Genomic DNA, 25,462 nt, shown 5'->3' with positions numbered 1-25,462 from the left:
TTTAATGTCTCCAGTCTCTTCTTGCATGTATAATGTGGCAGTTTTGTTTTCAAAACATTGCATTGACTGTTCAGTGCACCGCTTTGCATGTTCATTTACATGCTGTTTATGATTTTGAATTGCAAAGTGAGTATTAGGTCTTTTGTGATTCGTCGTAATGCGCATTAAAGCTCGCGTGTGTTTGAGGGAACATCTCAGTCGGTCTGAAAGTGCCGTGAGCATAAGTTAATAAGTCGGCAAGTGTGTGATGTGATGTGATGTGATGCGATGCGATGGCGTCTTTCTGACAGCTCATACATGGGCGGCCATGTTGGCTGTTTGGCACGGCATGGGAATGTTGCCATGCTGGATGATTGGGGAATGTTGTTCCACTGACCTATTTATGGCAGGCAGGGGTGGACTGCCATAGGAGCGCCTGGCTGTTTATTCCACCAACGGCTGAGTCTTACTTAATCCCCCCACCCCCAACTCTGAATCACCACGCGTGCACACACACACACACACACACACACACAGAGGCAATGCAAAGTCTTGCTGGCAGCTGTCATTATCTATTAGTGATAAGGTATAGGGCAGTGGAACATCTGTGCAAGCCTCCGCTGCTTCTCTTTCAGAGAGATTAGAGATTATTTCGGCACTTCAGATGTGTCGTCCTCCAGTGTATTCAGATCAGCTAAAAGTGTTCTGTTATCAGCCATCTTTTTGTCTAAGAACAAAGCTAGAGATTGATGTGAAAGTACTGCTGACCTGCTGACATCCTGACTAAAGGTTAATAAGATTTCACCCTGAGTTGACATGGCAGGTTTGTGAGCAACTGAAACTCACGTACTTAAAGGTTAATTTAGAGCGTTGTTAGGGTTAACCGTGAAAGTTAATTATGTCGAATTTAAAGGGCTTGGTCGCCATTCAGTTTGTTCTCGGAGATAATTTGTTCACTTTTAAGTCTTTCTTTTCACCCTAATTATAGATAATGAATGGATAAGTATTGGTTAATAAAAAAATAATGATATAATGTCTAGGTGTTTGCGAAAATCGTTTATTATTGGTAATAGCTTAGTTTAAGTAAAATATATGGCAGAATGTTCTTTTCTCCTTTGTTATGATGGAGTGTTTATCTCAACCCGATGTGAGTCAGTGTTGTCAACAGATTATAGAAAGCCCAAAGGGTGGGAGTGAAGGGGGAGGGAACGCATGTGTGCGTCTGTGCGTGCGTATCTGCAGGCTTTGACTTTGGTTGGGTGCTGTGTTTTATGTTTCCTACTTAGACAGCACATCAGCACTTTCACACCGGGACAGAAACCAAACATGTTAAACCACACAACATCTCATGAGGAGGAAGCGACACTTGCAAACAGAAGTCTTGTGTGTGTGTGTCTGTGTGTGTGTGTGTGTGTGTGAGTGAAAGTCTGTGTTTGCGGATGATGATACACACCTGTAAAATACTGGTTGCCTTGTAAGTGCTTGTCTATAAAAGTGATGAAATAATACAAATCTAGTGGTGGACTGGGGGTTTTCAGTCTCTTATGTTAACTGAAAATCTGAAGATGGAGCTGTTGACAGACTGCACTATATAATATATACTACATTTTCTCCTATACTACACATGCACGCGCACACACACACACACACACACATATACACTATATTTCAATGAGGTATTAGGTGTATATTTTATAAAACAATTTATACAATTTATATATATACAATTTCTTTATTCATATACACACATGCACACACACACACACACATATATATATATATATATATATATATATATATATATATATATATATATATATATATATATATAGTGCAGTATGTTGTTTTGTTTTTTTATATGCAGTATTTAAAAAAATACATTTTGAGAAATTATAAATAGAATGTTCTTTATGCAGTATATGCAGTTTCATTATGCAATATATGTGTGTATATATATATATATGTATATATATATGTATGTGTGTGTATATATATATATGTATATATATATATATATATATATATATATATATGTGTATATATGTGTATATATATGTGTGTATATGTAGTATGTCATCAAATTGAATATATGTATTTTAAAAACATTTTGGACAAAGTATGTATAAAGTATTATTTTATGCAATAGCATAATATTTTATAAAATACACATTTGTAATGTGTGTGTGTGTTCATTTCTACATTTTTGACTTTTGGAAAATGTGCAAGGGCAAGTCATCTGTTCATGGTTGAAGTGATCTGAGAAATGGCCTACAGACTAATCGGTCTTTACGAATATCCACCCCAATCGAATCTCTTCGCACAAACCCTTGTATTGTTGTGCAGAATTCATGCGTTCACAATCCTCATCTGTATATGGCCCTCATGAACGCTCCTTTTCTGTAGTCTGAAATAGCAGCTCTGTAAGCCGTGCTCTTGCATCAGAGCCGAACAGCGGTACCTACTGCTGTAAGACTTCAGCGGCAGCTCTGGGAGAATGTTCCTTTGATGTATTAATCCATAATTCAGACCAGATTAGCGTCTTGTGCTTCAGAGTAACTAATTACTGCCGATTGGTTTTACATATCTAATGAGAGAGAGTGAGGATGCCCTTAATGAATACGGCATGCAGAACCAAAGGGGATTAGCCCTTTCTGTAATCATGAGAAAATAGTCATTCTCAAACTGCTCTGATGCCTTTGCAAATAGAGTCCGCAGCCGAAAAAAAGACAGAGTCTGAGCGTATGTGACCGAGAGAAAGACAGAAAAGAGAGCGCTCTGATGGTGATGAGATGCATTTTACTTTTTCATCCTGTACTGTATGCGCCTCAGGGCTGCCGGAACGACTGCATCGCTCTTCTCTAAATGGATTTCTCCTCCTGCTCTATTCCCCCAGCTCCCCTCTCAACAGCCTCGCACACCATCTCTGCGTGCTTTTCCACAACCAACCGCAGCCGAGCCGCTGAGGGGCTCACGCACGATCCCGCGCACGCAGACACCGTCTCCAACTAGCAGTGCATCTTGACTTTAATATTTACAGAAATGCGCCACGGCGCCGTCGTGAAACGAGCTCGTGGCTTGAGGGAGGATGGCACTGTCGTGCTGTAGTTACCCGAACCAATGTTGGATGATAGAAGAGCAGATTGTACTTACAGATGATGGCAGTCCCGTGGGTGATTTCAACATAGCCATTTTTTTTCTGCTTGAATAAATAGAGTGTTTTTATATGGTGCTGCTGCGATTCATTCTTTTAAAATGTTTTCATCGTTGTTCTGCTAGCTGGAGCCTGAGGTTACACTCTGCGCACCAAACCTCAGGCCTCGTTCTCTCTGCATTAGCAAACTCAAAGGTCAGGAGCTGAAGAATTAGTCTTGATGTGATTATGGTCTCCACTGATCAGTTTAAAGGAAGAAAAGAGTGTTTTCATAGGACAAAAACAGATTTGCTTTGTCAGTGTGACCTAATGATCTGATATTAATATATGCTCAAAGACGCATACTTAGTCTTTTTTGCTGCACTAAACAGAAACAGCAAACATGTGCCATCGGTTGTTGCTATGTTGGACACGTTGAACTGTTCAAACAGTGAAATGTTAAAAGCATCGGTGTTCCTGAGAAAAAGAAATTACTAACAAATGTCTTCATTAAGCTGCCTTTGCATGTTAAGCTGACACAGGAGAAAATATTGTAGCAAAGACAAATGTGATTTTTTTTTTTTTTCTTCTTTTTTTTGCTGAAAGTGTGTTTCTGTCTCTTTGTAGCTCAGATTGAGAGTATTCCCTGTAAAATCTGTGGAGATAAATCATCAGGGATTCATTATGGTGTTATCACGTGTGAGGGATGCAAGGTAAGACAACCTAAAAAAATCCTCTTCTGTTACAATTATGATCCTAATAATGTTTATACTAGCATTGAAAAGTTTGTGGTCATTAAGACTTTTTTTTAAACGGTTTTACTTAGTAAGGATGTATTCAATTAATCAAAAGTAACATTAAAGACATTTTTATTATTACAAAAGATTCCTTATTCAAACAGATGCCGCTGTTTTAAAATTTCAGTTCATCAGAGAAAAATACAAAAATAAGCTGCACAAATGTTTAAAATATTGATTAGAATATTTCTTTAAATATTTCTTGATCATCAAAGCAGCGATTCATAAGAATCGTGTGATGCTGAAAACTGAAATAGTGATTTTTTTTTTTTTTTTTACTTCAAGTCATGTTTTAATGACTACATTTTTTCCCCATTTACAGAAAAAAATATAGAATAAAATAAAACCGCACTGCTTTGCGTTCACAATGCCCATCAAAGCCTTTTTATACTTGTCCGAGAGTGGCACGAACCACCACAGAAGGTGCTTGTGCTCACTAGAGTGCTCTAGAGGCATTTACACTTCATGCATTCTTCATGCATATGAGTTCATTTGGAGCTCCCATAACGCACCACTGCACTGAAAAGAGAGGCATAAAAATGCACATTTTGTGACACATTCCTTTTAAAAGTCCCTTATTTGCATGGAAATAAGCAGTGTAAATGCCCATGTTATTTAGTTACTGTACTAATAAAAGGGTTCTGAAATGTGCTGCAATGCGAAACTTCAAAGATACAAGCTAGAGGTGACCTATTGTTGAGCTGGCTCTCTTTCTTTCAGGGTTTCTTCAGGAGGAGTCAGCAGGGCACTGTGTCATATTCATGTCCTCGGCAGAAGAGTTGTCTGATCGACCGTACCAGCAGAAACCGCTGCCAGCACTGTCGCCTGCAGAAATGCTTAGCAGTGGGCATGTCAAGAGATGGTAAGCTTTCAACTCTCACAGCAGTCTGAGTGATGTGCATGTGGCTGCTGGTGCATATAATTCTCCTGAGATGTATAGAGTGTGACAGTAAAGTTTAAATGTAAAAATAACGTTCATTTTCGGCATTGAAAACCTTACCATGAGCTTTGATGATATTATGCTAAGGCATATGCTAATGTATTTGTATTAATTTAAATATGGCTTTTTTTTGTGTAGACGTTTAGATCTACTGGCTATTTACTGGTTAACCTAATTAACAACCTCATTAGTACGTGAATAAAATTCAAAGTTGTGTGTATGCCTGTAAATGTTTATTGTATGATTTCATAATTTACCTCAGGTAACATAAACTAACAATAAACAGTTAAAATACCAACTAAACCTCATTCAACATGACACCATGACGATTTTCCATGTTAATTGTAGTTTTTGTAGTTGGCATGAAATGCAAACTTTCTAATTTAGAAACAGTTTCCTTTTCCTCGAACTACGTCAGTTGATAATTCTTTGGTGATTATGCACTTTATTTAAAGTTAAACATGTCTAATGTGAGTTTAAATATCATATTGCGTGACATTTATAGCCATACTGAAAACAACAGATAGTTTACCTCATATCTTAAAAATAACTGAAAGCAAACGTGTACGTTAAAACTCATTGAGAGCCAACACGCATACTCCATAGCAAAGATGGTATCGGTCACTGAGTATGTACATTTCATGATGTTGAAAGGTTTGATATTTATGAATCAGATTATAAGCGTATGCATTTCATCGTGTGTGTGTAGTGCGCTTTCAGAGAGAGCCGTCCGCTAACACTTTTGGAGTTTTACCGATACTTTCAGACATTTAATATAATGATATTATATTAGCTTTATTAATGATGAACTGTTCACTCGCAGCTGTGAAATTTGGCCGGATGTCCAAGAAGCAGAGGGACAGCCTGTTCGCAGAGGTTCAGAAACACCGTCAACAGCAGCAGGAGGAGAAAGTGAGTGATGACACAGAGAAGGGGCGGGAACCTCAACCTCCAGGAGAGGCAGAGCCACTCACGCCCTCTTACGCCCTGTCCACCAATGGCGTCACAGAACTCCCAGATGACCTCAGTGGATACGTGAATGGTCAGACCCCAGAGGAGGGAAAGGCAGATTCAGCGATTGGTGGATTTTACCTAGACATTCAGCCCTCTCCAGACCAGTCAGGTCTAGACATGGATGGCATTAAACTAGAACCTGTGTGCGACCTCAGCTCGGACTCTGGCTTAGATCAATATTGTTGCTATAGCAATGGAGACTCTTCACCTCCTGACAATGACCTAGGTAATATAATTGTATTTGTTGTTATTATGAAAGATTGATTCAATACATAATTTTAGCCATTAGTTACTTTGGCATCATTTGGCACGTAATTGCAAAGAAAGAAAATATTATCAAGTGAAATTACATAGTGCCGTCCTACATAATTATATGGGAAGCTGCCATTATGGGAATGATTGACAGCTGTGGGGTTTGAAACAGCAGGGGTCTGTGAACTCACCTCCATGGCCCATTTAACATGTCATTAGTAAGAAGTGCCTCATTAACACAGACCAGTCAAATACTAGCACAGGACGTTTTTTTTCCTTGTTGACTAAAATGAGCCTTAATGGTTTTGTTTTTAGAAAATATGTGGCAATAATATACAACTTCAGCATGTCTGATGTGCATTTCACAAACCCAGGAATGTGTGTCAGCTCCAGCTGTTTGACTCTATTTGTGTGTTTCTAACACAGAACATATGTCAGAGAACATCTGCAAGTCTCACATGGAGACGTGCCAGTATCTTCGAGAAGAGCTTCAGCCCAGCAACTGGCAGACAGTCTTACAGACCGACCTGGACGCGTACCAAAAGAAGGTGTTTTGCTATGTCCACTTGGCTCTGTGACTGTGTACACCGGATATTAACATCTCGAGTGGTCAGACGAGACAAATCATCTCGATGCCCCAAATTCGTTTAATAACCACCACTGGATTTTACAGCTGGCAGTTTCTAAAAGCATTTTATTCTATTTATTGTGATTAGTGGGAGTTGGTAAAGCACAAAAAAAGTTTGTATTAATTAGTTTATTTGTTATTCCCACATTTCACTGTAGTAGTTATGGTATATAAATGTATAGACAGAAAGATGGATGGATGCACTTGATTGATCCCTGAGAAGATTAATCAGGTATGTGTACTAACGGACCCTCTCTCTGCACCATCTAGTCTCAGGAGGACATGTGGCAGCTGTGTGCGGTTAAAGTCACTGAAGCCGTGCAGTATGTGGTTGAGTTTGCCAAGCGCATTGATGGATTCATGGAGCTCTGTCAGAACGATCAGATCGTGCTGCTCAAAGCAGGTACACCTCAGATAAACCTCTAAACATATCCAAGTTCACGTAACACCATCAGAGTAGTGACAAACTGTGGCAGAACCACTGAATAACGAGCATGTTTTTCTGCTTCTCAGGATCTTTAGAAGTAGTGTTCGTGAGGATGTGTCGGGCATATAACTCCCAGAACAACACTGTCTTTTTTGACAGCAAATACGCTGGGCCGGAGGTCTTTAAAGCATTGGGTGTGCATTAAAAGCTGGATTCTTCTTTTAAAGGAATTGGAAATAGCAAATGGAAATGCCAAGCATTAACCACTGTTTTTTTAATGCTTTTCTAGGCTGTGATGATCTTATCAGCTCCGTGTTTGAGTTTGCGAAGAGCCTGAACTCTCTACAGCTCAGCGAAGATGAGATCGGCCTGTTTTCAGCATATGTGCTGATGTCTGCAGGTGAGAGAAGAAAAACAAGGCGAGACTCACTGATAGGAGTCAGAGTCGCTTCCGATTTGCAGAGGATTTAATAGTACAATCTCTGAATATCAGGGTTGTCAATAAATTATAATTACATAAAAAATGCCTTTTTAAATTTCAGTTCAGTTCTTGAATTTGAAGTTAAGTAGCAAACTTGATTCAGAATTGCAGTTTGAACTGCAGTTACTTTTAAATTAACCATGTGATACAGTGCACTTTGTACATACATGCTTTTAAATTGTACTTATTGTAAAATCAATTCTGTTATTGTGTACATTTTTGTAAGTTCATTTATAGTTAAACTGTAAATATAACTGTAACCATAAACCTGCACATACCACCAAAACTGTCCCTAACGTTACCTGTATCCTAATAGCAGCAGAAGTGTTTTGTTATACGATATGAACACAATAAGCACATTAAGTAGTAAATAGTAGTTGTTAAGGTCACCTAATATAAAGTGGGACCTAGTTTACTTTTAATAATGCATTATTAATTTATTCTGTATCTGATTCCAATTTATTGTCCTTTGGGGTGTGACCAGTTAAATTTTAATTCCAATTTATCAGAATTTTGGCCAGCTCTGCTGTGTATCTGTTACAAAGTGTATCTGCTGCAAATCTGTGTAGGTACTGAACTCTATGTGTGTGTGTGTGTGTGTGTGTGTGTGTGTGTGTGTGTGTGTGTGTGTGTGTGTGTGTGTAGATCGCTCCTGGCTGCAGGAGAAGAGCAGAGTGGAGAAACTCCAGGAGAAGATCAAGATTGCCCTCCAGAACCTCCTGCAGAAGAACCAGAGGGATGAGGGAATTCTCGCAAAGGTATACATAATCAAGTTTGCAGTTAACTTTGTATAAACAAGTTATATGTACTCAAGTAATCACTTTATGCCAAGTCAAATAAGAACAGCCTTAGAACAACGAGTTCTGATGTTCTGCTTGTTCCCCCTCAGCTTGTCTGTAAAGTGTCCACTGTTCGGATGTTATGCCGTCGCCATATGGAAAAACTGAGCACGTTCAGAGCTCTTTACCCAGAAACGGTCCACACACGCTTCCCTCCTCTCTATAAGGAGCTGTTTGGCTCAGACTTTGAGCAGGTTCTGCCTCAGGAGGCCTGATAGAGACTTATCCTAATACTGCACAGATTCAAAAAAAAAAAGAGACGGATAGAGACAGATAATACTAACATGCTGACAAGAACTCTAAGCTCACTTCAGCCTCAGTTCATGTACACTTCATTCTCACAAAGCACTTCTCAGAGTCCAGCCCCATCGACCGTGCACCAGGAGTCTGGCGGTCTTTTAGAAGAGGAAACTTCAGATGCAAGAAAAAAAAAAAACTGGTGATGTCTTGTAATGCGCATCAGAGCATTCCTCCATGCCACAGCTTTATCTTTCAGCCTCCTGTTCTGACTGCATGAGATCTCAGCGGAAACGCCCACTGCATATGACCGCCCCAGCATCGCCCTCTACTGGCCGTAGACAGTAACGAGATGTCTGGCTGGGGTAGACGAAGACAGGAAATGAACGTCTGGAGCTGAAATCCCTGTCTTTTTTTCTCCGGTGCCACAATGAACAGCCCACGTTGGTGCTAACGTCACAGCACTGCCCTTTACTGACCTCTTCCAGTATACTCACATTCAGCAGGGACATCATTTGGCGAAACCACTGCCCCAGCCCCAGGAGAAGACAGTGGACGAAGCATGACATGGGACTCAAACTGTGAGACCCGAATTACTATCGTACCGAAACTTTCACGATCAAACGTCATGTTCTGAGGCAGTGAGCTCAAATACGTCGATATATTCTTGTTATATGGTTAGTTAAATCATGCAATGTATGATGTGTAGAACCTAACGAAAGGTAGCACTTTGTGTTTTTCCCAGCAATAAACGATTTCAAGTTAATTTGTGGAAAAAAAAAAAAAAATCTGAAGGAATATGCTGTTATGTTAGATCTGGTGAGATCTGAAATACTTGTGTTTTGTTAAATCTCTGTCTTTTAAAGCCAGCTCGCATTGTCTAGACGGTGGTGTGAAGCCCTGTTGTGCCATAGTGATTCTGTGATTAGATTTCCGTCAAAGTGAGCCGAGTGGAGCGATGATTGACAGATGAGGGGCATGTGTTGACATTCCAGGGGATCTAGCGGTTCGTATTAAATGTCATGGGGATTTGAGGCAGTTGGCGTTGTTCCTAACTGACCCTTTTTGAGATAACGTCTAGGCGTTTTTTTTGCACCTAGTAATGCAGCTCATCAGGGAAGAGGAGAGAATAAAAATGGTCACTTATTTTTTTCTTTCTTTACTTTGCAGCTGTGTACACAGGCTTGTTTTTTAAAAGATGTTGGATCTTTGTGTCAATAGTTTTGTGCCCCTTCAACACACGCGTCTGAACCAAATTGAATGCATTTAGCACGCAGCCTACAAACAAGGACAAGCAATAACCTTAGTAAAGATGTTCCGATCTGACATCTCTGTTTAATGTTTTTTGTAAGGGCTGGCACTGCTTTACCTGTAGTATTGTTCATATCTGTTCCGTGAAAGACAATCCATCAAATATCTGACCTCATAAAAGGGTATTTTGGGACTGCTCAGGGAAACTATTGTTTTATAGTTGAGGAGGAGAGTGAACTTGTCCATAACTGCAAGGGGACGGCGTTATAGCACAGTCGTTTGAAAAACAATGTGTAAAAAGTAGTGAAATATTATGAAATTGTCCTCTTCGTGAATCAGGGTCAGGTGTGCAAATGAAGAATCATCCAAAATAATACTGAGCAGAAAGCAATAATAACGGCATAATCATGTTTTGAAAACAAAAATTGCATGCAAATGCTTTAAATGCAGAACTTTGTCACGTGTTTTTGTTTGGTTTGAAATTCGCTTGGTTTGGCCTCTCCCGCGTCCTGATGTCTTCGGCCCCTTCCCATTTCTTTAGAGACCTGATTTGGCCTGTGTATTCTCTGTGAATATCTTTTTAGCAATCCCCAGTCCCACCGTTTGTGCTGGTTCTATCAAACTTTTTGGTTGGCTATTAAAGAAGTATTATGGCACTTAAATGGTTAGCAAATTAATTTCTTACACTCTCATCAGTTAAACGCATTGATTTCTGATCTAATCGAGGTTCAGTATGAATTCTAGCTGTTTATTATTATGACATGTGTAACGTGTGGTGTTATCCGTGTGCTAGTCCAGAGGCCTGGAATGTTCTTTCTTTCATTTGCCAATTATTCTTTAATTATGTCCATCACTAAGGCAGTATTGTATTTTTCTCTTGCTTTGGTTTTGGGGCATGAGTACTTAATCTTTCTATGTATATGTTAAGACGAGTATCACAGTAACACAGTCCCTTTTAAGGTTGTCATATTTTCACTGACAAATGACCAAATGTTTTGTATGATATACACACCATAATATGCTAATTTGTGAGTAATGCTAATCATTTGAGTGGATCACCGTTTGTACTGAAGAAAAACGTCCTTTTGTTTTGAAGACGTGGGTTTTTCCTCTGTATATTTTTTTCCATCCTTCATTTTTAACAGATTAACCAGTGGTCTCCCTTTGATTTAATCCACAAGCACTCTTCAACTAGTTCTCCAGTAGATCTGTAGAAATAGTCCATTTCTTCCAATTCGTTCTATTTGAGATATTTTGCCTTTGTTTTGTATATACACCTGTACAAAAATGCAAAAGTATTGTTTCTTTGAAATACAGTTTTCATCTAATGTTGTGATTTTTGTATTTAGAGGTTTAACCCCCTAAATTACTTTTATTAAAGACGCATGTCACACATTGACAAATAGTGTGTTGAACGTGCTGATGACAATAAAAAAATCCCACAGCTTGTGATGAAAATTACGGTTGTCATTTTTCTATTGCTGTTTGTTCTGTGACCAGTTAGTTTGTTAATTCTAGGCAGCTTCAGCAGTTTTCATCACTTTAAATGAACGCTATCAACCTTTCTCTAAAAATTAAAATCAAGATCTGCATAATTTAAACTAGGGCCGTCAATGCGTGCGATTAATCCAAAAAACTGAGAAGCTGTTACGTCGCAACGCGAGTTTCACTTGAGCTTACAAGTTAAGGCTTTTAAACAGCAGAAGTAAACATGAAAACGACCACTATAGATTTTAATAAACACATGATAACGATAAGATCTGGGTGGAAAATGGAAGTATAGTCGGGTAAAATGTCTGGTAAAAGCTGATAATGGCTGAATAAAAACTGAAGAATAATGATAAAGAATAATAAGTATTATGTCTCATACCTGACGGAGGTGTGAAAGGTTTTGTTTCCTTCAACTAGTTTGTCATGCATTTCTATATATCTTGTTTTATTTGTCTCATAAACAACTGTTGTTTTTATTGAAGAACGTATAGCTTTTCTGGAAACCACAAAATAATGATCCTGCTCCCTGAAGTGTGTATGTGAAATTTAAGAACTATGAATATATAGCGACTACAGCTTTTACATACTATGTTGTTCTGTTTAAGCTGACCGAGTCAACTGAAATGGTCTGCCTCCGTTTTAAAGTGTTGTAATACTTTTGAGTAATGATGGTATGTGCTATCAGAGGAATGACTCTTATTTATGTGTATGGGATGAATCACCTCATTATGGTATGTCATTGCTCAGTGCTTGTTGCGTGTGTTGCCAAAGATGCAAGTCTAGAACACCGATTGCTAAGGAAAACACATGAAACGCATGACCCCTAGCAAGACTTTTACTGTATGTATTATGAGCTTCTGTAACAGATTCACTCTTGCTCAGCTTTATTTGCATATAGTTAAGTAAGGCACAAAGAACAAAATCAGAACAGATTAAAGTCTACTATTATGAGCTTGTGTGTGTGCCTGGTATTCCCTGCATCATGTGGACCAAATATCCCCACAATGACAGTAATACCTTGTGGGGACATTTTTTGCTCCCTATGAGGAAAACAGCTTATAAATAGTTTTCTGAAAATCCAAAAAAAAAAAAAAAAAAACATGCAGAAAGTTTTATTATGAGGGGTAGGTTATGGGGACAGAAAATACGGTTTGTACAATATAAAAAATATGACAGTTTATGGGGACTGTCCCCATAAACCATGGAAACCAGTGTGTGTTTGTAGATGTGGTGTACTGTCTGCTCTCGCTATAAAACCCAGCCCACTGTTATCACTGAGAGCACCGTCAGACGTTGACTGAGGAATACTTCTCCTCCTTTAGCAAACATACTTAGCTGTTTTACTCACTCTTTTGACAATTAATCTATAATAATTACGTCAGAGAAAGACTTGATGGTGATTTTATCCGAGACAAAATGTGTTAACTTCTTAATTCTTAAAAATGGTATAACTCTTCGAGTTTTGCAGACTATAGTTGATTGTGGGATTAATTAAACTGCATGGTGCATTGTCATTATTGTCATGTAGTAGTTACTGAGTGAATATGTTTTCAGAATGTTTTAAACATTGATAAATGTTTAACTGGGATTAGTGGGACATTTATCTAATGGAACATTACTAACAGGTAATGTCAATCAAAATCCACTTTAGTTTCAGGATGCATGTAATTTGGCTTAATTAATATATATATATTTCTTGCTATGCTGCTTTTAGGTTGTATGCCATATATACATGTGTCTATATTCATATCCTCTCTGTCAGGAACAGCTGTGGGTAGGGTTACCTCACACTCTCAACATTCAACATAATATCATTTGCGTCCAAACTGACAGTTTTTCCATGTTATTGTAACACATATTGCACATATATAAATGCTCAAAAATTCATACACAGGCCTGCAACAGTGATGCCAGAGATGAGCATGGATGTATGTGTATTTCAAACAATGTTCTCTTTAAAAATGTTTCAAACTGTAAGTTAATTTTGTAAGGAATGCGTAGGCCAGTAAATGAATAACTAATAAGCAACTTCTGTGTCCTCATCTCGAGTGGGTGTAGGTGTGGGTTGATAGGAGGAGACGGTCAGTCATTGGCTGCATTCAAAAGGTAATCCCATACATAAAGATACAACTGGAAATCCACGACTACACCTTGACACTCCACAGCATCTCAGGTAAGACTCTGGTCCTCTGGTGATTCGTCATTGATGAGACTGAGAAACATAAAATGCTCTTGACAGGCCTGCTGTAGTATTATGAATGTACAGTTTGTTTTCTAGTCCTGTTTAATCTGCAGAAAGAGCTGTATCGGTCTTGCTGTGTGTGTGTGTGATGGTCAGAGATTCAGTGGTCTGTGGAATGTGTACAGGGTGTGTGTGTGTCTGGGTGTGTCTGAACAAAGTTCCAGCAAACCCTTCACAGCTCACCTCGTAATGTATAGTGCAGAGAGAAAACTATTTCCTGTTAGCACTGTAGGGGAGGTTTAACCACTGTAATGTTGCATAGCAACAAAAAGATGTTCTTTTTTTAAATGAAATGAAAAAATAACTTTCTCTGTGACACATTTAAGGGCAGTAAAATGGTTATTGACTTGCATAATTGCTTGTGATGACACTGAACTGGGCCTTTATCTACACGGTCCTTCTAATCACTGTATCTATGGCAACAATCACTTAGACCTTTGAAACAAAGGGTGAGGTTGTATTTTACAGTGGCTTAAAACACACATTGTATCTCCTGCTTCATCTACTCATTGTTCAACTTGGATGATTGCGTCTGTTCTCTGTCCTCTGCAGGAAAATGGCTTTGGTGTCTGAGATTTTGACGAAACTTACATTGAGTTACGGAGGGGTAAGTTATTACAGTATTATAAAATGCAGTATTATCACAAATTTAACAAATACAATACACATTTTTGTATGCATGTAGTGGCTATTAAGATTGACTGTTGGCATGTTTCTTTTTTATTCTAACTATAATGTTTTATATATTATAATAGACTATGTTATATTTCTACATCAAAATATTCTTGATATATCATCAGGAGAGAGAACCTAAATGCCCTACGGTGGTCCCAGCTTATGATTTTAACCCAGAGGAAGATGCAGCCAAAATAGAGACAGCCATCAAAACCAAAGGTAAGAGATGGTGCCATAAACATTTAACATTTCTATTAAACATTTACATTGGACTTTGTAGATTCAATTTTGTGTTCTAGTGGAACACAAAACGAGTACCTAGATGCTATCAATGCCTTTATTTTTGCTTATCAAACAAACTGAACGGTGGCTTAATTGCCTTAAACAGGATGGATGGAAGAGAATCTTTCTCTTTTGAATAGAATTGTAAATAATTAGTGCGCATTGCATTTATTTGTGCGGAATCTTGAAAATGTATTTAATTCAGGCGAAATAAAATGGCTTTGTTGTGACTATATCACAGTACAGGTGTTGTAGTACTCCCTTACTATGCTTGTCAATAAATATAAATGCTAAGTTTGTGAATGAGATTGAATGCACATATGTATGCCAGTAGTGTCAGTGTCTCAAATTAGCTGATGACTATTTAATGATTTAATACTAGGAAATAAAAAGGTGCAATTAGTCCCTCAGGGCCTTATCTTAATGATGCTCTATCGCTTTCTTTCTCAATCCATATCTTCTGCTCTCATTCTTGTCTTCATTTATTCATTAAGGTGTTGATGAGCAGACGATCATTGACATTCTGACGAAACGCAGTTGCGCACAAAGGAGCGAAATTGCCTTTGAGTATGAAAAACGGGCAAAGAAGGTGCACACCATAATTATCTTACCTTTATGAAGTACACCAATATGTACAATAAATATATTGTGTATCAGAATTACAAATAAGGCGATGCTGTTTGTGTTGAAGGATTTGATAAGTGCCCTGAAGGGGGCGCTCTCGGGCTCTTTGGAGCATCTGATTCTGGGGTTGATGAAGAGTACAGCACAGTATGACGCCACTGAACTGAAATCTTCAATGAAGGTATGTTTACATACATCTGTAATTGCTTATGGGCACTGCTCTTTTCTATCAAAATGAACTCCTACTCCATATTTAATAATCATTTCTGAATAATTTATGAATAGCATGAATAAAACAACCTATACTGATTAAAAGTTATGCTCACCAATGGTGCATTTATTTCTTTATTATTTTAATGCACTAAAAATGTTAATACTGTGAAATATTATTACAGTTTAAAATAAGCTGTTTTGTATTTTAACATACTTTTTTCCTCTGATTTTTTCATGAATACAGTACTGAAAAAATTGTGCTGCTTAATTTTTTTGTGGAAGCTGTGATACATTTGTTTTATATTTGACGGTTAGAATTTATTTTTTTTTTTTAAATCAGCATTAATTTGAAATGTATTCATCCTTGCTGAATAACAAGCATTCGTTTCTTTACAAATAACACAAAACTCCTATACTGTTGATCAGTTAGCATGTTCACATATTACTGTATTCATGTGACAGTGTGTTGTTTTTCGCAGGGTCTGGGCACTGATGAGGAGAGTCTTATTGAAATGGTCTGCTCTCGCAATAATGAAGAGCTCATGGAAATCAAGAAGGTTTACAGAGAGAGTGAGTGATGCTGGCGCTTAAAAGGCATAAAAACATACCTACATTAGTATTCATGTGTCTTTCTTTTTCTTCTTGCAGTGTTTAAGAAGGAGTTGGAGAAAGACGTTTCTGGAGACACATCTGGTGATTTTGCAAAGCTGCTCCTGGCCCTTGTACAGGTAACAAAAATTACTATAACGTCGATTATGACCAGATTCCACTTTGCTGCACAATATGCAACAAGTAATTCCTTTACCGCCAATATAGTCTGCAAACTGCAGATTCTGCATTACTGTACTCACATTTTATTTATTTGTTCTCAGGCCAAAAGGGATGAGCCGAGTAACGTGGTGGACTATGAGAAGATCGACAATGATGCAAGGGTGAGTAGAGTCCTTTTAACTGCAGAAATTCTATTAATTCAGTCATAGTGACAGTATATTTACTCAGCATGATTAAAATAATATTATGATAGCATGTGAAAGCATTGTTCAGATGACTCATGTTAATCTTTTATCATTTATTTAGGCTCTTTATGAAGCTGGAGTGAAGAGAAAAGGAACTGATGTGATGACCTGGATTTCAATCTTCTCTGAGAGGAGTGTCCCACACATGCAGAAAGGTGACAGCTGAACAGAGCTGTATTTGAAGTCAACTGACATGATTATTTGTGCAGCAACCTAACCAGCACCTCTTTTTCACAGTGTTTGAAAGGTACAAGAGATACAGCCCTTATGACATTAGGGAGAGCATCCGAAAGGAGGTGAAGGGAGATCTGGAAAAATCCTTCCTCACACTAGGTATCTATCAGCTGTCCGTTCTTCACATAAGCTGTCAGAACGCTTGCATATGGAGATGTGTATGGCATATTTGACGATGGTTGTGCCTGTCCGCTCAATTATAGTCTCATGGTTTCCTTGGGAATCCGTTCTTCATTTCTTTTTAACATAATCACAAGCTGTTTGGTGAGGAACATTTTATGGAAAGCCCTGTGGAAATGCATTTGGCAAGAAGCCAGAAGAGAACCGAAGAGAGACTCCTACCAAAGTGTGGAAAAACACAACATGTAACTATGTAATAAAATCTCTTTCTTTCTACAGTTGAGTGCTTGGACAACAAACATCTGTATTTTGCCAGCAGACTCAGTGATGCTATGAAGGTAAGTATCTTCATTTGACCTTGGCTGGTTTTGAGTTGTGTCGATCAGTTTCTTCTATGTAAAAAGTGAATATTTTGATTTTGATGATTGCAGAGTAAAAGTGTTAAAGAGAAAGTCATAACCCGTATCATCGTCTCCCGCTGTGAAGTTGATCTCATGAAGGTCCGGGCAGAGTTTAAGAGGAATTTTGGAAAATCTCTGTACCAGACAATTTTAGTAAGTTTCCATTTGTCTCTTTCTTCCTTTTTTCTGTTATTTACCTCTCTCTTCTTTTTTTCTGTTCTTAGCTTATTCTAAGAAATGCAAGAAGCATTTTAATCGGAACTTTTCTTATTTTCTTTTTCTCCTCAGGAGCACACCAAGGGTGACTACCAGAGAGCTCTACTGAACCTCTGTGGAGGAGATGACTAAACATCTGTAATCTTCTGCTACTCATGTCCAGCAGTGAAAACTTTCTGAAATGATTAGCTAAAAATGCAGTATTATTATAAGCATGCTTTGTGTTTTCTTATGTATTTGATTGATGTGTAATATTACTTTAACTGATACATATTTCACTCAAAGGAATACAGAATGAAGAATTTAAAAATGTGTAGATTGTTTTTTGTTATTGTTGTAGATATTAATACAACACTTCTAAGTACTTGTGGTTTTTATAATGTAATGTGGGTCTACGAGTTGTCATAACAAATTATTAGAGAACTTCTTCACCACTAGAGGTCACTGCAATCATTGCTGTCGTTCCAAAGAATTTATATATGTGTGTGTGTGTGTGTGTGTGTGTGTGTGTGTGTGTGTGTGTGTGTGTGTGTAGCCTACACATACACATATATGTTTCAATATGCTCAAATAACAATAGAGGTGAGGATCTACTAGACTGACTTTATATAGAGTCAAGGTGTCAGCGATAAAACAGAAGTACTGCTGCTTCAGTTATCTCTCTGGAAGCACTCCATCCTGCATTAGTGCCATAGCCATCCCAGTCGAAGCCTGAAAAGTCCCCACACTGTCTAGGGACGGCCTCAGGAAAGTGTCCACCTCCACCAATACAGAACTGCAACAATATAAGCATATTACTGGCAGCAAAACACACCTATGCATCTGAAATTATTTCCATTGTTCATTGATGCATTATGTGGTGATTAACAACATGTCAAAAATGCTGCTCATCGACATTGTTTTAAATAATCCACAATATTCTTTTCACTCACATGTTCAGTGTTACAGCCGGTAGGTTTCACACCTGAACAAAGAGCCAAGGCTGCCCTTTCAGTATTGAAGACTCTGAATGAGATGAATATGTCAGAATATGTCACTGATGTTGATCATGACAGGTTAATGTACACGTGACGTGGCTGAATTTAAGACTAATGAAAATGAGGCTGTCAGGGAAGGATTTAAAATCTTAACAATGCCACTAGATCAGTTTCACATTTCAAAAGTTTTGTTTTTTTAAGTTTCGTCAGCTGAACTGGACAATTAATTACTACTTCTATCCTTCATAGCCTTTTTGTTATTCCAGTCAAACAGGAAATATGGTACTTCCCTGGCTAAGGTCTAATGATGGAGCCACTTGAAAAATATTGCCATACTTCTATGTTTATACAGACATCTACACAGATGTTTGAAACTCAAAATTGGTTTAAAGGTTTTTCAGTCCTTGAATAAATTGAAAAGGGTTTTGCCTGTAGAGGTTTAAGAAGTGAAATTTTATTTTACAACAAACGTTCAACTTTAATCAGTATGGTGCACTCTTACTTTAACTTGTGCTTCTCTACTTGATCACTGTCAAGGATTTTGGATTGTGGGTGGGTAAGAGAACAAGAAAAATTAAGATCTCCGCATGATCAGAACCCGGAATGCAGAAAATTAAATATATTTGAGCCTACTTGAGCGGAAGCTGGACTTTGGTTTATGAAAGCATATATCAGTGTTTTTATTCAAGTCATTTATATTTTATTGTCTACCTTTTGCTTAGTCTCAATCGGCTATGGACAAATCCAGTCCATCCGGTCCGCATTCCTCTGTAGATGAGCTACATACGTGTGATAAAGAGCTTGATCTACAAAGCATACAAACATCCCACGTCTCTGTGATGTACTTATACTATCAGGGCAGATCGCACACATAGCCTGTACGATGTCTATTTAAGATCTCTTAATCTGAAAAAGCATCTGCTGTCTACAACCATTCAAAAGATGTCTTTCAGATGTCAGTTTTACTGAGACATCTAAAGACATCTAATAAATGTCTATTTGGCATATAAAAGGAAATGTCTTATATACATATTGCATATAAGCAAACACGTCTTGCAGATGTAAATGCAGACATCAAATCAGTATCGTACTTATGCTATCAGGGCAGACATAGCCTGTATGATGTCTCTTAAAGATTTCTTGATCTGGAAAGCATCAGCTGTAGACAAACATATGAAAGATGTCTCATTTCTTGTTGTTTTCAATAAAACCACCCACCCTTTTGAGCTCTCTTGCCATGTGTTTCTTCACCCCGCCACACTATGCATGTATTGCATATGAGCAATATGTCTTGCAGAAGTCAAATAGACATCTCCCAGGTGTTGGTTCCCTATCGCAGAACCCAATTTTGCTGAGTTTTGCGTATTCTTAGGTCAACATCTTTGTGTTGTCCCTGGATCAACATTGTGATTAGCCAATTAGATTTGAAGGACAATTTTATAGTTTTTGTGAAGATAAAATCAGTGTTTAGGGCTTGCACAGCAGTGTCGTTCATATATAATTTCCTCTGATTTTAGGCATTACTCATTGGTAAGGTTAGGTTTAGGTGTAGAGATATGGTCAAGACTACATTTTTGGACTAAAATGTTGTTCCAGGGTCTATTCTGACCTAGGAACATGTATGCATGACGCATGAAACTAATGAAAATTAAAAATAAATTAAAAGTGCTGATTGCTGTAATAAATTTAGACCAGCTCTCATCGCATTTCTTTTAAGCAATGCGCACTATAACTGATCAAGTTTATTAACAAAATGGCCAATCAGAGGTGTTCAGATTAGCTAAAAGCTCTGAGCTTTGTTTAACGAGCACCTATTATTAAATGAATTCTGACTGCAACTTCTCTCATCGGATGTAGGCTTATGAATTACGCAAGTATGATTAATTTATCATATAGAGTGTGGGCAGGTTCACTGATTATAACAGGAATTTTGAGTGCTTAAATTCTGGCTAGAATTAAGTCAGTTAATTTAATATCCTTTGCTGACACTCTACATATGGGTAGCCTAAACAACTATTTAATTCTTTCCTTAATGACTATTTGATACAGGGAAGGAATGATATTGAATAAGCTTTTGTCTCAGAAACTACTATCAGTCACTAGGTTATGATGCTTTCTGAGCCAAGGACAAAACAAAAATAATTACGTTTTTTAGGCGAGAGTCATGAGACACGCAAGACACTGCAGGTGAATAGGGTAAAAAAAAATTTACTAATAGTTATCACCTTACCTAGTTGATTAATTACTATTAATTTTTTGACTATTAGGTTTTCTAAAATAGTTAAAATATGTGTGACACGCAAAATTATCATTGTTATCTACATGCAGTATAGCAGCTAACATCCATATTAGTTTGTGGCCTGATTTATTTATGAATGCATTTACTCCAATTGGAGTAAATACACTGGAGGAATGTTGACCCGATGGACTGGACTTGTCAACAGCCGAATGAGACAATAAAGTAAACATGAGTAAAAACACCGAAATACTCTTTTCCGCAAGCGAAAACTAAACACACCTTTGTCTCGACTAGGAAATAATAAATTTTTCACTTTCCCTTTGCCCCTTTCATCAAAATAAGTCTCTGATGTCAAGTTTTTGCGTGAAGTTTTAGCTTAAATACCCCACAGATATTTTTTTAGCTTGTTAAAATGGTTATATTTCGTGCAGGACAGTTTTGCTAGTTTAGGAGAATACAAAAGGAAGTGCAAGCCTATTTCTAAAAAAAAAAATCTCTTTGCTTTGACATTAATGCGCTTCTGAAACAGCGACTGTAAGTAACGTTACTTTGTTAAGTATTTGCTAATGATTGTTCAAATGTGGAGTTACATGCAGATGAGACATTATTTAATGAAATATGCGCTGATTTGAGTATATTTCTTGAACAAAAATCTAAACACTCGATAAAGCCAATTTCAGTATATTACATTTTGTCAAAGGTTTTTACAGAGGGAATTTTGGCCATTTCATTTTGTCACTCCATAATTCAGAAAATAGAACAGACAGAAAACAATACATTTTGACAGTTTTATGGGAAATAAAATATATATTATCATGCAAATTATATATGAACAAATCCCTCTGTAAAAACCTTCAGGATACAGACAGAAATAAAAATGTAAAGTTTGGTGTGTGTGCTACTGATGTGGACATACATGGCTCAGTGTAGGAGGAAAAAACTCTGAAAAAACAAGCTTCACAATTATGCATTGTAACTGAAATCTATTGAGACAAACAACAGTGCCCTTGGAATGTTTTCTTTCCACTACTCTGAAAAGACATTTTACAAGAAACCAAAAAGCCCAATATCTCAAATTTGACAGGTGCATGAAACAACATGGTTTTATATAGTAAGTTATATCAACATCATAGAAATATAGTTATTTCACAGAGATGTGGGCCCTATATATTATAAATGTTATTAGCCTACCCTTATTAAACATTTGGAAATGTGCCATTTTTTTATAGAGGCAGGTTTTTTTGGCCTATTTTATCAGATTTTTTCATTTTTTTCCTGGGTTTTGAACAATATTGTGAGTAATGAAATGAGTAAATGAAAATAGAAGTTTATTTTTGGGGTCTATCCTTTTTGTCACAGTGTGGTGCAGAGAGAATAATACACAAAGATAAAGAACAATTTACAGTCTTTAATAATCCACACAGGGTGAGTACAACACAGAAGACCAGGAACCACACAAGTGTTACTAATTAGGCTAACTAATGACACACACCTGACCAGAACGACATAATGAACAGACAACAGAAACTAGGTCACGCATAGCATGTGAGGAATTAAAATAAACACAAAACAGTCCAAGAGTGTGACACTTTTCATGGTTGCTTTTTAGGCGTTAGCGTCCTAGCTCAAAATCATGTGCATTTCTGTGTGACACGCGGCATTGCCATTGTTAACTGCATGCAGTATAGCAGCTAACATCATTATTAGTTTGTGGCCTGATTTATTTATGAATGCATTAACTCCAATTGGAGTAAATACACTGGAGGAATGTTGACCCGATGGACTGGAATTGTCAACAGCCGAATGAGACAATAAAGTAAACATGAGTAAAAACACCGAAATACTCTTTTCCGCAAGCTAAAACTAAACACACCTTTGTCTCGACTAGGAAATAATAAATTTTTCACATTTCGTTTTCCATTTATGCTTCATTTTCCTTGTTCCTCTTTTGGGGCGAGTATAAGTATCCCGAGTAAATTGCTTTATTCTCAGACTCTTTGACAGTGATTGTCAACTCAGAAGAGAGAAGCACAAGACAAGAAAGGTGAGAGTTCCTGTACCATTTAAAATGTACCATTTTTAATTGTATTGCATATGCTGTGTGCTTAGTAATTTCTTAACAGAAACATGAAACGAACAGCATCAATTTCAGCTTTTCATTGTTGAGTATAATTATGAAGAACATTTTTCCTCTTGTTTGCAGCCCATGGTTCTCACAAAAATGATTGTAGGGATCCTCTTCAGTCTCTTGCTGAATGTGTGGCTCTTTGAGGCTGCTAGTGTGATCATTTGTAAGTAATAAGTGTAATAATTAGTATGGAAATTAATTAACAAAGTCACATATTTATACAAAATATATTCCACTAAATCTTAATGTCTCACATTGCAGTGGATCAACAAGAAGTACCGTATATCAAAACCGGTGATACCAAGACCAGTCTTGAGGATGCAATACTTCCGAGCAGAAATAAATATGCTGCTCGAAGCTGCAAGGAACTGCATGAAAAGTATCACGTTTATGATGGTATGCTAATTTTATGTTAATCTTTTATATTAGGTGACAGCTGTGTTTACGTGACTCAGGAATGCTTTTGTTCATACAGATGGCCTTTACTATTTGAACTCATCAAGAGGAGTCCTTTACCAGACGTTCTGTGACATGACCACTGCCGGCGGCGGCTGGACGCTTGTGGCCAGTGTTCATGAAAACTACTTGTTCGGAAAGTGTACTGTTGGTGATCGCTGGTCTAGTCAGCAGGGCAGTGACCCAAACCGGCCGGATGGTGACGGGACATGGGCTAACACAGTCACATTCGGAACAGCAGAATCCTCTACAAGTGATGACTATAAGGTATTTTTACAACATGTCTATAGGAGCAACATAAAAGATGCTTGTGAGATTTGAAATTACAGCTTGTTTCCTATTTGTCACAGAATCCTGGATACTATGACATTGCAGCACAAGATGTGTCTGTGTGGCATGTTCCTAATAACGCTGATCTGGAACAGTGGTCACCTACCTCCCTCCTGAAATACCACACTGAAAACCACTTCTTAAGCCTCTACGGAGGAAACCTTTTCAATTTATTCAAGGTCAGATATACTTGGATACCAGTTTTGAGTCTGAAACATTCAAATACTTCAATTTTGTGAAATAAAACATTTTTTGAATCTTTATCTTCATTTTTCCCAGAGATTCCCTGTGAGGTTTGGAATAGGGGCCTGCATCACTGATAATGGACCTTCTATTCCAATAGTGTATGATACTGGAAATGTGGATTACAACAGAAATCTGTATGGCCCCTATTCAAGAAGTATGGCGATACCTCTAGAGCCAGTGTTTTTAAATATTTTTTTAAAGAAAGCTGCTACATCAGCTGACATCAATCTGTGTTTTATTTAGTAATGGTGTGCAATTTGCAAAGCGTCATGATTGAGATTCAATCAACGTAATGAATGAAACCCATATCATTTGTGATATTTTCTCTGCATTTTTTCAGCCATATTTACACCCGGATTCATCTCATTCAGAGTCTTCAATACTGAAAGGGCAGCCTTGGCTCTTTGTTCAGGTGTGAAACCTACCGGCTGTCACACTGAACATGTGAGTGAAAAGAATATTGTGGATTATTTAAAACAATGTCGATGAGCAGCATTTTTGACATGTTGTTAATCACCACATAATGCATCAATGAACAATGGAAATCATTTCAGATGCATAGGTGTGTTTTGCTGCCAGTAATATGCTTATATTGTTGCAGTTCTGTATTGGTGGAGGTGGACACTTTCCTGAGGCCGTCCCTAGACAGTGTGGGGACTTTTCAGGCTTCGACTGGGATGGCTATGGCACTAATGCAGGATGGAGTGCTTCCAGAGAGATAACTGAAGCAGCAGTACTTCTGTTTTATCGCTGACACCTTGATCAGTCTAAAATCTCCAGCTTACTTCCTATTTCATATCACTGATCAACACTGAAATGTTACATGAACAAGAATTTGATCAAATTTATTTCTTTAATCTGCATATATGCATGGTGATAGTAATTAAAAAAAACAACCTGTTAGTTTAGCCATTTATTAAGTTTCTGCTTTATCTAAAACCTCTCAATGTTTGTGGGTTTCTCTTTAATGTTTTAGCTTTTTGATACAATGTATTATCAAATAAAAGCAGTGGGCTGTCAATGCTGTCCAGTGTCAACCTTTACTTTAATAGATTAACTTTATATGTATGTAGGCTATATTTTTTATTAATGCCTGAATACAGACCATGCTTGGCTGAAAGGTGTCCATTTAAACAGTTGAATGCACACCTATAGAGCAGTTGGACATGAATACATGTTAAAGACCTAAAGGTGACCTTTGCCCCTTTCATCAAAATAAGTCTCTGATTTCCCCAAGATTTTGCGTGAAGTTTTATCTTAAGTACCCCACAGATATTTTTTTAGCTTGTTAAAATGGTTATATTTATAAGTTATGAGCCAAAAGGTGTTTTTTGCGTCCCACTTGTGATTAGGAACTCGATCAATTCAAGCATTCGACTTCACATTGCTTTCGTATGCAATTTTTAATTTCCACATTCCTGTTTATACAGTCATCCTGATAACACGTAAAGGCATCATCAGTGAAAACAGAGTGCAGAGAAGAGACAGAGCGCCAATAAGCTCTTTCAGAAAAGAAATTATAGGAAAACATCAAATATATGCTCTTGAGCTGACGATCGCGCGTGAACTCTAGGTATTGATCCCCAAACATATAGGG

General features: G+C 37.6%; 3 protein-coding genes across 4 annotated transcripts in view; all 3 read left to right on the top strand.

Annotated features, from left to right (window-relative positions):
* Window positions 1–11,433, top strand: part of rorab (RAR-related orphan receptor A, paralog b) — a 32,424-nt gene extending 20,991 nt beyond the window's left edge. For both annotated transcript variants that reach the window (XM_043244319.1, XM_043244321.1), the window contains 9 exons: window positions 3,737–3,822; window positions 4,627–4,768; window positions 5,670–6,086; window positions 6,539–6,660; window positions 7,011–7,143; window positions 7,254–7,361; window positions 7,457–7,567; window positions 8,294–8,406; window positions 8,538–11,433. In XM_043244319.1, the coding sequence (XP_043100254.1) occupies window positions 3,737–3,822; window positions 4,627–4,768; window positions 5,670–6,086; window positions 6,539–6,660; window positions 7,011–7,143; window positions 7,254–7,361; window positions 7,457–7,567; window positions 8,294–8,406; window positions 8,538–8,702 (1,397 nt within the window). In that variant the 3' untranslated portion in view covers window positions 8,703–11,433. The remainder of the gene's footprint in view (window positions 1–3,736; window positions 3,823–4,626; window positions 4,769–5,669; window positions 6,087–6,538; window positions 6,661–7,010; window positions 7,144–7,253; window positions 7,362–7,456; window positions 7,568–8,293; window positions 8,407–8,537) is intronic.
* Window positions 11,434–13,542: 2,109 nt separating this feature from the next.
* On the top strand, window positions 13,543–17,801 carry anxa2b (annexin A2b). Its single transcript, XM_043243515.1, has 13 exons — window positions 13,543–13,639; window positions 14,261–14,315; window positions 14,509–14,602; window positions 15,160–15,254; window positions 15,357–15,470; window positions 15,982–16,072; window positions 16,151–16,230; window positions 16,375–16,434; window positions 16,580–16,673; window positions 16,756–16,851; window positions 17,152–17,210; window positions 17,304–17,426; window positions 17,562–17,801. The coding sequence occupies exons 2-13, from the start codon at window positions 14,265–14,267 to the stop codon at window positions 17,619–17,621; spliced, it is 1,017 nt and encodes a 338-aa protein (XP_043099450.1). The 5' UTR covers window positions 13,543–13,639; window positions 14,261–14,264; the 3' UTR covers window positions 17,622–17,801.
* Window positions 17,802–22,282: 4,481 nt separating this feature from the next.
* LOC122348245 (intelectin-like) lies at window positions 22,283–24,886 on the top strand. The gene is made up of 8 exons (XM_043243537.1): window positions 22,283–22,749; window positions 22,909–22,996; window positions 23,095–23,229; window positions 23,309–23,556; window positions 23,640–23,798; window positions 23,899–24,019; window positions 24,206–24,309; window positions 24,467–24,886. Exons 2-8 carry the CDS (start codon window positions 22,912–22,914, stop codon window positions 24,617–24,619), a joined length of 1,005 nt encoding a protein of 334 aa, XP_043099472.1. The 5' UTR covers window positions 22,283–22,749; window positions 22,909–22,911; the 3' UTR covers window positions 24,620–24,886.
* The last annotated feature ends 576 nt before the right edge of the window (window positions 24,887–25,462 follow it).

Source organism: Puntigrus tetrazona, chromosome 7 (assembly GCF_018831695.1).
Source record: "Puntigrus tetrazona isolate hp1 chromosome 7, ASM1883169v1, whole genome shotgun sequence".
NCBI classification, from domain to species: domain Eukaryota; kingdom Metazoa; phylum Chordata; class Actinopteri; order Cypriniformes; family Cyprinidae; genus Puntigrus; species Puntigrus tetrazona.
Note: the sequence above shows the minus strand (reverse complement) of the source record. Positions and strands in the feature narration are given on the sequence as shown.